The 11,858-nt window shown below is 37.1% G+C and overlaps 1 protein-coding gene across 1 annotated transcript; it reads left to right on the forward strand.

Moving 5' to 3' along the window:
• The first annotated feature begins 229 nt into the window (after nt 1-229).
• On the forward strand, nt 230-10,688 carry LOC113062641 (zinc finger protein 28 homolog). The gene is made up of 4 exons (XM_026232635.1): nt 230-666; nt 3,840-4,151; nt 5,816-6,133; nt 7,047-10,688. Exons 1-4 carry the CDS (start codon nt 345-347, stop codon nt 7,472-7,474), a joined length of 1,380 nt encoding a protein of 459 aa, XP_026088420.1. The 5' UTR covers nt 230-344; the 3' UTR covers nt 7,475-10,688.
• Nucleotides 10,689-11,858: the final 1,170 nt, after the last annotated feature.

Here is an 11,858-nt window from a genome sequence, read left to right on the forward strand (position 1 = left end):
ACACTGAACGTAAAAGCGGCGTTTTACTCAGAATTGTTTCCATCTGATTGTTTCTGTGTTATGTGCGCAAGACGTTTTCATATTTGGGGCAAAATGGCGTAGTGTTCGTTTGGTGACGATCCTCCAATGTGCTCGTGGGCTATTTGGAATCCCAATGCGCATTCGCGAAGTGGAGTACGGTACAGCATACCGAGGGGTGTAAACATCCACGACGTGTTTCGAGAAAAAGGGGTAACTGTTCATTTCGAGGCAGTTGTTCTGGAGGACTTCTGTAAATTTAACACTATTTTGGGAGGTGGGAAGAGGAAGAATGAAAGAGGTCTTCCAACAGAGCGGTCGCAATCATGAACGGTGCCCTGTACATTTCGTTTTTCCAAGGTCAGCTGGAGTCCGCGCTGGAGCAGGTAGTGCAGCTCTCCGTTCAGGAAATCACCAACACTGTTGGGACCACTTTGAATTCAATGCTATTGGAAACGGCCACCAAAGAGCAAGAAAACCAGCGTTTGAGGGCTACCCTTCAGTCTCGGGGAGGGAACGGGAAAAGCAATGCGTCTAAAGCAAAAACAGACTCGAACGATGAAACAAAGCAACACACCCCCGGTCTGAGCCCTGGATGTGGCGTTCAATCCGAGACGCTCAGGCGTGAACAGAAAGCGCGAGCAGTTGGTAAGGGTATCTGTGTGCAAACGGTGTTTTTATTGAATGGAAATGAACCAAACATGTTGGGGAAGCATGTTCAATAATCTTTATTAATAAACGCTCGTGGTTACACTGCTAATCTGACTCGTTGGCTTGGTGCGCAATGGCGAGGTTTATAAAAACAGGGGTAACGTTAAACACCATTTTGAACGGAAGGAAGTCATAATAAACCTAGTCTGTCTGCTTATGCACCCACGTCTTTCAATTCCCTAATTGTTGGTAAAAGCATTTGTATTTCAGAAACGTGGCACGAATGACCCTGTAGTTAAACCCAAACCATGCCCTGATAGAAAATCAGGCTTTAGATGTAACTGTGTTTTTAAACATGCTCTGTGGTTTCTATGTGGTCTTAGTTGGCTATTAGCTGGTTGACTAACTCATAAAACCAGATTGACCAACTGTTTTCTTCATAGACCACCAGTTAGCACCAAGATTTGACCTTCTTGTTAGACTAATTAGAGAGCATCTGCCATGCAAAACAAAGCTTAGTTACTAGAATATGCTAAATTTTAGTCTTGTTTGGGTTCTAAGTCTGAGATATTTTCTTCAGTTCGTACAATAATTAAGATTAACTGGTCCAGAGAACACCGTTGTTGCCTTTTTTTTTTTTTTTTACCAATCATTTACTCTTGGAGGAAGGGTGCAAGTCTGCATGATTCATTGTGGGAGACTGTGGAGAAACAACTCATTGTTTTAGACTGAGTGTTTTGTCTTGGTTGAGTGGAATTGTATGATTTGTGGACGTTTTTGATGTCTGGTCTTTGAAATGAATCTTAGGAGTCTTCAGGCCTGTGTGGACATGTATTTATAGACCTTTTAATGTTTGGACTGGAGTTTGGGTGGCTTGTTATGACTGCTGCCAATGGCTGGTTTGGGTGATGAGATGACGCTTCTGTCGTTGAGCTGCTCCTTAGCGCTGCTTTTCATACTGCGGTGACGGTAGCCATGGGGAGGGTGCCTTCACATTATATTTTGACCAATGGAGGTGGTTAGAGGAAGACACACCCACCAGATCCTGCGGAGGGTATCCATGGTAGGGGTTTGATGGGGGAGTATCAGAAACTGCAGCTAAATCAGCCCAATGATATGCCATAGCTCGGCATGTCAACATGCAAACAGAGGTTTTTTTTTATTTTTATGCACCATTTAATTAGATATAGATGCAACACTAGAATGAAATGAATCCGGATCAGATATTCCCATTCAACACATCCTCACAGTTACATATGTGTCAACATTGCATTTAAATATTCTAATTCTTAAAGTCAGCATCAGGGCTCAACATTAAGGATGACCCATTAGGTCCATTGTGAGAGTGTTTCAGCAGGCAATGAAGATTTTTGATAGTTAGATACAAGCTATCACTTTCCCTCAAAAATAATTTATGGAGTTGCAGTTACATTATAGTTTTCACTGGTCTAATGCAAATTAAGTAAAGCAACAAAAATATATTTGTGGGGGAAAAAAATTAAAGAAAGCTAACATTAAATGAAAATATTTCAAATATGAAAATACATTGAAAAAAAAAGCAGTTGAGTTGAATGTGAATTGTAAATAATTTTTGTTGCATATTTTTGTGGTTAGTGGAGTGAAAATGTTGGGCCGCCATAAAAAAAATAAATAAAAAAAAACTTATTGTTGAGCACTGAGAATGAAATCAAAATAGATTTTTTTAAATGCATTTTTAATGCTTGCGAAGGATTCATTAGCCCACATTATTCCAAAGAAATAAAAGCCTCTGAAATGACTTTCCTCTGTGGTCAGTGTCACAGAGTCCTCTTCCTTCCAGCCTCTCCCATCATTTAGAGACCACTTTACATGATCCATTAGATTGTGAAAGGAGGATAAAGTCATGTCCTATATTTCTTTTTCTTGACTATCATGTTTCACTCAGCAGTGCATCACATTACAGAAGTGTTGCACGTTTTCATCATGCATTTAATAGTTTAATGACAAAGGATCGATATGCTATATTGACTTTAACCTAATATGTTTGCTGTGGCTGAATTTGTGAAATTCTTAACATTAATTTCCTTTTCCAAAATCTATGTTTTTTATTTATTTATTTTTTCCAGTTAGTTTTCCTTCTATGTTGCATCTGCCCTGTCCTGCAGTAATATTTTAGACTTTTTTTTTTTAGATTGCAAAAGGAACTCAAAACATGTTTGTTGTCAATAATAATAATATAACTTGAAAAACTTGACCACTATCTTTTTCAATAGGATGTTAATATTGTTCATATTGTTCAAGTATGCTGCTTAGACGCAGTAAGGCATTTAGGGTCTGATCAAAATGGGCTCCTTACAGTCATGGAGGAATGGAGAGGACTGCATGCAGTGAATTTTAAAGGCTGTATTTCTGCAGGGAGGTGCTTTTGGTATGAGTTCCATGCAAAGCGTCCAAATCAAAATTCAGACCTGCAGCACTTCCTTCTGATTTGAATACAAGCCACTGACACCCCGTTACTGTGAGAAGTGCTGAGGTAATTACCAACGGTTCCTCTGCTTTCCTAAAATACAGCTTTTTGGAGATGCCTAAACCTATTAGAACCTCTAAATGAAAGGATTAGAATCAAAGTCATACTTTGACAGTTTTGTGTCGTGTTGGGTTTAAATAATAAAAATAAAGATACATTTGTTCATTGGTATGTCTCGGTTTGTCAAAATGGTGTAAAACACTATTATATCTGTTCTTACGATTTCATTCAGGATGTTAATTTATGATTTTCAAGAAAAGCATTGTATTTATTATTTATTACTTTTGCAGGATTTTTATCAAAAATTGATTACGCTTCCTAATATGACACATTAAAATATGGTAGAATGCAAAAAAAAAAAAAGTATAACTGTCCTTCAGTTTCATTTCGGCATCAACAGAAACACATTCATAGTGTCATTTTCTTACATTGCCTTAAAATCTTGATCTAGCCCTTAAAATCTGAACTTTTGCTTGCTGAAAGTAGGAAGTGAAGCAAATTGGTGTGATTGTCTTAAATGTCAGCCAGCAGCCTTATTCTGCAGTGGATGGCACAGAGAGCTATTAGACAACCTGCTGTACAGGGCAATAACTACCTGTTTGTGTCACAAGAACATTACAGATGGATTTTTCCGAGTAAATATATAATTTGTCTCCATTTTCAGGTCAGTTAAAATCTGTTATGGAACACGTGCTGGAATTCGCCATTTGTGAGCTGACTAAAATCGTGGAAGACAGCTTTGACGACCTGCTCTCTGAGTTCACCAAGAAGGAGCGGGAAAACCAGATCTTGAAATGGCAGTTACTGGACAAGAACATGATGGAGGACAGTGATGGGGCTGATGTGGAAGCGGAGGGCCGCAAAAATGACTCCGTCTCTCCAAGCAGTTCCAGAGTAGAAAAGCAAGAGTCGAAAGGCCTGCAGGATCAGTCACTCAAAAAAGAGTGTGAAAAGGAAAAAACCGAAACCACAAATGGTACAAACTGTTTTATTGTCTGTTAATTAGAATGTATGTACATTACTGTCTGTAAGATGCTTTTGAAGAATCTCTTATGCTCAAATTTCAAATTTTTCAAATTATTAAATGTAAACAATTACAATGTTTTATTCCGGTGATGCAAAGCTGAATTCCCAGCATCATTACTGAATACAGTTTTTTTTTTTTGTGTGTGTGAATAACAATCCACCTTATATTTCCAATGTGAAAGTAAGCTGTTTTCTTTGAATGTGTGAGACTTCCGGTTCATTAGCCGCTGTAGGGAAACAAGAAGAAGAATAACAAAGTACAGGAAATGGTAAAACTGTTTGCACTACAAACCAGTGTGTTCACAATTAAGATAATACATCAAAATAATATGGTAAAACACACCAGTTTGTAATGTATCAAGCAGCAAAACAAGCTATTTTTTTACAGTTGGGAAAGTTCTCTCATGGGAAAAATAAGGTGGATGCATTTTTTTTATTTGAAGTAGATTTGTTTTTTTTGTAACACAATAAATCTTTAGTGTCAAATTTAATCAATTTAATTAATCTGTTGAATAAAAGTATTAATTTCTTTAAAAAAAAAAAACTTGGTAGTGTAAAGTCTGATAGAATCACTTCTTTTTTTTTTGTAGAAAGAATTTACTCCCAAATGAATTGTGCTGCCGATAGCATTGTTTATTTGCATGTGCTGTCTGTATTGGTTTAGCAATAATTTGACTAAAAGAATTATTGAAACCAGGTAAATCCAATTTCCAACTTTCAGACTGGTTCTGAGTGCTCAGTTTCGGAGGATTCCCCAGACTATTGTGATTTGGCTCATTTGACTAACTGTCCATCATTGCTCTACCTGGCACCTGAAACATTTCTGAATTAAGTTTACAATGCTTTTTATTGGGTGTCAGGCTGGATATGCAGCTGTTCTCGTGATTTGGCTCCTACTAATGTAGAAAAATATTTATTTTAAATAAAATTCTGTTTAATGCCCACTTTTACATGGGCAGAAATCAATTGTAGCGGGCTTCTGAGAATAAGATCTAATCTAGATGCATGTTTGTGCTGGAAAATGACATTGAGTTGATTTAAATATGGCTGGTGTGGCGCTAATGTTAAATAGCTTATGTAAAATGGCGAGTGTTCAGTATTATATGCCCAATGTTCAAAGACCGTATTACACCAAAATGAAATATCCCCTTTTATTAACACATCATGTTGGCATGCCTCATTTTATTGTTCAGCAGCGGTCAGACCAGTACTTTGTTTTACATCTGTTCTTTGGGTTTCATTCAGAATTCTATTTTTAAGCTGTTACGTAAAAACAAAGCAGACCAGGCCGGTGATTCAGCTCACAATAAACCTCTTGTTTTCATGAAAGATATTGCCTACCTTGCAGGTAATTAATTATTGATTAACAGTGCTAAAGTATGGTCTTGTTTTTCAGTTATTAGTTATTATTCAATGTTATTGAATTCTAAGTAGTTATTACTTTCAAAAGCAAATTCTACATTATTTACAAGTGAATTGCAATCAGCAAACAAAGGTCATTTGGCTTTCTAATTCAGTTAAGTGTATAGCCCTATAAATGAATTAATTAAACCTGAAAAATAAGCCATTGTTTTTTAAATTTCCATCTCCTACAATGTTTTTCCCCTCCAACAGAACCAGGTAAGCAGACGGTCATCGAGGTGGCTCAGAACTGGGTGCCCATCCTGGACAAAGTCTTTGGGCAGAAGTGGTGCAGTGACCTCTGGCAGATCAAAGAGGTCACCAGCAGTAAAGGGGAGTGCACCGGGCTGAGCTCGGGCTCGGTGACCGACATGGACAGCTTAATTCGAGAGACGCTCATGCCGTCTTGCCTGGCCACTCAGAGGAAGCTGGAGCTTGAGGTGGGGCAGCCACCATGGTTGCCTCTAGACGATATGGAGGTTGTTTCTCTAACCTCTGAGACTGAAGGTGTTCCTGTCATCAGCTCATCAGGTAGGCTGATCTTGATCTTGTGCATCAGTGCTGGGTTGCGTCTGATTACATTTAATCTGGTTTATGTAATAAAATTAAGTATTTGTACTTCTAAATATTACATTCTAAAGTGATTCTGAAGTTATTTTTTTACTGATTACATGATTACATATTAACACAATGGGAGTAAATTATGCTTCTCCGTTTTTCTCTAAGTTTTCCTTTCGGAAAATTCTACTGTGTGTCATACCATTTAGCTTTGACTATATTCAGAAATGTCATGCAAATAAATTTGCAAACCATTAATAATTTAGCAACACATGATTCACATGTTTACAGTTCACTATCGGTTAATGGTTACATTGACATGCAGGTTGACAAATCAAAAGTTTCTATTTTTAGTGTTCAATTGTTTAAATGATTTTTATTTAACATTTTTATTATTTGATTAATTATTCGATTTGCATTAACTTACAAAACCACTGCAGTTCTTACATTAAGGCCAGTTTGGGAAACCCTGGTGTAATGTAATGTAATGTTTAATGTATTTTATGTTGTTAATAGTGGTCGACCGATATGTGTTTTTTGACTGCCGATATCTTGGAAAGCAGGGGGGCCGATAGATGATATTAAGCCAAAATAACTTTTTAAGTGATTAAAGAAATTTGAAATCATTTGACAATGGATTAAAAATATACTTCTACTATAAATGTGCATTGGACTATATCAACTGTGGCGATATATCGGTCGACCACTAGTTGTTAATATAAAAATTCTTTTTTTAATATCAATATATGTTTAGTGGCAAGTTTAAAACAATTTAGATAAAAATATTCTTAAGAGTAGTCAGAATACATTATCCTTAACAGTTTTTATCATCCAATCTGTAATTGGTTACAGACAAGTAATCTACCCAGCATCTTTGTGTCTACAGGTGACTCCCAAATCAGATCCCCGTCAATGTTGCAAAGACTCCTGACGCTTCCTTCCCAGCTGCTCGAGGATGACGAGGAGTCCATGGATGCCGTTCCCACTCTGGAAGTGTCCAAAGACCCACTTGATCCGCAAGACGGTAAGGGCTCAAAGAGTGACCAGATGAATAAGAAAGAGGATGAAGACGAGGGGGACGACGAAGAGGATAATGAGACGATGGACAGGACTGAGTCCTTGAAACACAAAGGTAGGAGGAAATCCCAAGCTTGCAAAGATTGCGGCAGGAAGTTCAGCCGAGCGCATCTTCTCAGAGCCCACCGACAGATGCACGAGGAGACGCCCAACCGATGCCCACAATGTGGAAAGAGTTTCTCCCAGTCTTCAAGGCTCCAGGCTCACTTACGGACGCACACAGACAAAACAATATAAAAGCGCAAAGATTGAAAAAAAATTCAGGAGAATATGAGGGGAGGTTTTCCAGTGATTTTATTGTTTCTTGAAGTGAGTGGAACTTTTTTGTTACAAGTACTGGTGAAGGAAATACAAGAAAGGTGTCGCTTTTTTTTGCTAGTTTGAAGGTACACTGAGGTAAACGGATAAGTCATCTGACACAAATTAAGATGTTTTTACCTCCATTTTGTTTCCTTAATTTTAAGGATTACTGGAAGAAACGAATAGCAGTAACAACAAGCTGTGTACGCAGTGTAAATATCAATGTAGGGCTGTATAGACCATCACAATGAGGATCGAAGAATTTCCTTTTTCCATTGGGAGTTCTTTCATAATACAGGTTTTAGTAGATCCTAATACTTGGTAAATATTTTCAATATTGTGGAAAAGGAGGTCCCTAGTTGATAGGTCCCTTGCAGCATGCTGGTCTTGTTTCTTTTTGCAAACCTTTCGAATGTGATCAAACGAACCAGAGATAGTGTAAAGCGTCTCCTGTGATCAAATCAACCATTTTTTAAATATGTCCTTACTGACTTAGTACTCAACATTAAATACCTCTTATGTTAAGATGTCATACTGGATTTTTGTAGAATTAAAGTCTTGACGTACATGTCCGATTTGAGATGTTTTCTTCAGCATTTCACCATGGATCGAGGATGGCTTCCAGTTTTTGACTTGAACCTGCACAAATGTCATCAATTGCATGACGTGCACACAAAGGAGATCTTCAAGAAGAATCTGAAGATGATGCCATGACAAGAAAAGTGACAAGAAACTTGAAGCTCCTAACTCTTCATATTCTCGTTTCAGTGACTTGAAAAGAGGATCTGACTTCCTTAGTATCCTCAACTAGAGTAGCGTCTTCCTCTACTGTTTGCGTGAAGTTTTCGCATACAACTTGAACCTGGATAAATGCTCAGTTGTGAGATTTGCTTTTTCTAGCAATGGTGGCATGCATCTGAATGTGGATTATCTACCATTTCCAGAAAGGAAGACTGATCCTGCTCTTACAATTTACTCCCTGTTCGCGCATTCCCACTCTCGACCCTGAAGTTTTACAATATCTCTGTCAGTAATGAGCATGATGGGGGGGGAGTACAAGGTCTTTACTGTTACTTATTGGATCAATACCTCATCGATGGGACCATATATTTCAGGACTTCTGCAATATCAGGAGTTTAGGTCCTGCAAAAAAAACAAACAAACAAAAAATAAAGTTTACAAATGGAACGAGACCGGCCAGTTGGCCTGCTTATTATTTGATTGTGCATTTAAAAATGTGGCTTATTTTATTATACGCTACCTAATATCCCCCTGCAGGAAGGTACCAAGAACTTGCAACCCAAAGATTACAATGAAGGGAAATCTTTTTATGACCGTACATTCTCTTATTGAATTTTATTGCTTTTTTTTTAAACAAGGTGGGCCATTACGGTTTACATTATGAACCTTAAGCTTATTTTCAGATGTATTGAAGACCCTTAACTTCATTAGTAGAGTATAATGAAGTACTTTATCGGTTTAGTGCTCAATAAGCTGATCTTATAGTCGGCGGTGAGGATTGAGAGGTTAATTTGTTGTTTAGCACCCTGCCTTTAAGAACTTACCAGATCTCCTTCCTCCTTGTGCTTAGTGCGTTCACCAGAACAGTCAACTCTAGATATTGTACTAGTCCTCTTTAATTATGTCACGGCTGGTCAGATCTGACTTCTGTGTAGTTACTAATTTTAGAATAACTCTGTATGTTTCATCGATTCAGACTGCTGCGAGGAATCCCGGAAAAGGGTAGTCCACCCAAAAATGAAATTTCTCTCATTATTTGCTCACTCTCAAGTTGTTCCAAACCTGTTGAACTGAGAAGATATTTTGATATGTTGGTTACCAGACAGTTGCTCGGAGGGTGAATAAATGACACAATTTTCATTTTTGGGTGAACGGACTCTTCAAGCTAATTACAGCTCAGAAATCCAAAAGACTGAACAGGAACTGGTGATATTAGAAAGAGTGACACTATCATGGTATATTTCCATTCGTTCTGGATTACAGTAAGCATTTTAAATAAATATTGAAGGACTTGAATTTTGCATTTAACTTGATGCAATGAAACGGCCCCATGTACAACAATCTTTGACTATGAATTAAATAATCTTAGCATGTAAAATCGCTTTGGGCTGCAGATATTTATTCAGTTAGTACTGGCGATTGTGTGATGCAGTTTTTGTAAAAGCGACATTGAAACTTGTGCGGTATGTTTGTTTGCGTGTGCGCGTCTGCAGTCACTGACTTTCCTTGAAGTGCGTCATGATGATAACTCAATTGGCTGACATTAATACACTGCACCTGTAATTTTATCATTTTATTGTAACTTTTTTTTTTTTTATGAAGCAAAATGAACGGCATCTTTCTGCCAAACAGTCTTGACACATGAACTTTGTGATGCAGTCCAACATTCGCCCGGGGAACTGCATTATTCTAATGAACTACTTGAAGTTTGCCGTTTTGTTTCATGTTATGCATGATGACTCCTTTTAGCAGTTTTGTTACTTTTTAAGAATCTGCATTGTCATGTATCGAAAAGTACACTTGTTGTAACAGACCAATTAGATCAACTCTTTCCATGGATCATGTTTAGTTTTCTGTTTTATGGTGGCATAGTAGCTCTGAATTGTTTTTAGAGTTCAGCATTTGACCAATATATGCCAAGTATTATTTTTGTACCATTTCCCTTTACTCTTATTTTTTACTCCAGTATATATTTTGCACTGTTTTTCTGCTACTCCACACATCCATACCTCAGTTTTGTTGGTGTTCTGAAAGCATTGCTTAGTTCATTACCTCAGAACTCATTCACATAGCTTTAGCATATTTATGGCAAAAGTAGACAAATACAAGAGCTTTGTAAAATTTGGGTTTACATTCAGTCATATTTTTGTTGTTGTTGAAATCATCTTTAAAGTGGGAAAAAAAGTGATTAATGAATGGAAACTTTCTATTTAATATTGTTAATTTACAGAAAAAGCACATTGTGAATTATGAACCACATAAAAATCAATACTAAATCTTAATTTCCTTTTAAAAGTTGCATAAAATTGGGTCAACTTTTCAAAGTTGTTATTATAGGGAAGTTGTGTATGTTTGTTTTTTGATCTTTTAGGAGTGCCTGTTGATGTAACCAGCATTTAATTTCTACTTCTTTTCCAAAAAAATCTCCCACTGAAATGTCTTTTATTGTGACTGGAAGACGTTGTACAATTGAATTATGGCAATACATTAAAAGGTGGAATATTGCATCGTCACATTGTCATTTTTAGTCTTGAATTGTATCATCCATAAAATCTGCTTCCTTCATTTCTAGCAGTGCAACAGTAGAGTTGGTTGTTTACCTCTCAGATGAGTTTCTGAACTCAGTGGACTCTGGGATCGCTAGAAATTAATATTTTTCTTAAACCCGGATACACAGATGTGCAAAAGGCAAACAATTAAATGGCCCTAAGGTTTTTTGGCTTTCTAATAATTTCTACAGTAAAGTCCTCCGGCTAGATTCCTGTTTGATGCTATTGTTGATGTTGTAAGCAGTAACAGCTGTGTGATGCTTGACGTTGTGGAAATTACCTTCACAGCAAGTGAAATATCATACAAGAGGAATGTACAGCGTATGTGCTCCTATTTTGTTTTAAATTAGTTTACTCAAAAATGAACATTTTCTCAAACCTTCTGCCATCCAAGATGTAGATTAGTTTGTTTTTTCATGGTAACAGATGTGGAGAAATTTTGTGCTGCATCACTTTCTCACCAATGGATCCTTTACAGTAAATGGGTGCCGTCAGAATGAGTCCAAACATCTGATTAAAAACATCAGAGTAAACCACACCAGTCCATTAGTCTTGTGTAACAAAAAAATTTTTTTTCGGTAAATAACAAATCCATCAAGTTGTTTTAACTTTTGTTAAACTGTTGTTTTTGGCCAGAATACATGTCCATAATCCATAATAATGCTTTGTCCAGTAATAATGTCCATCACCTGTTGGCCTCTCACATCAAAATCCATTGATATATTGACAGAACTGTTTTTGCTTGTAAATTGAGCTTGATCTGCATATTTTTCTCCTGATTCAGACAAGACTACTTTATGGATAGAGGACTTGTATTTTAGTGGGAAGTAGCTGTTTGAAGTTAAAAAATGTCTTGATGGATTTGTTTCTTACAAACATGTAGCTTCTCTCTTCACAAGACACTGGAGTGTCATGGATTATGATGGTTTTTATCAGCTGTTTGGACTCTTATTGTGACGGCACCCATTCACTTCAGAAGATCCTCTGGGTGAGCAAGTGATGTAATAAATTTCTGCAAATCTGTTCTGATG

Source organism: Carassius auratus, chromosome 44 (genome assembly GCF_003368295.1).
Source record: "Carassius auratus strain Wakin chromosome 44, ASM336829v1, whole genome shotgun sequence".
In the NCBI taxonomy this organism is placed as follows: domain Eukaryota; kingdom Metazoa; phylum Chordata; class Actinopteri; order Cypriniformes; family Cyprinidae; genus Carassius; species Carassius auratus.

Bases quoted from the DNA above. Each gene is read 5' to 3' on its own strand.
- LOC113062641 (XM_026232635.1), top strand. From the start codon at position 345: ATGAACGGTGCCCTGTACATTTCGTTTTTCCAAGGTCAGCTGGAGTCC. The intron at 667-3,839 runs GTAAGGGTATCT...CTCCATTTTCAG, and splicing joins ACAGAAAGCGCGAGCAGTTG to GTCAGTTAAAATCTGTTATG. The intron at 4,152-5,815 runs GTACAAACTGTT...CCCCTCCAACAG, and splicing joins AAAAACCGAAACCACAAATG to AACCAGGTAAGCAGACGGTC.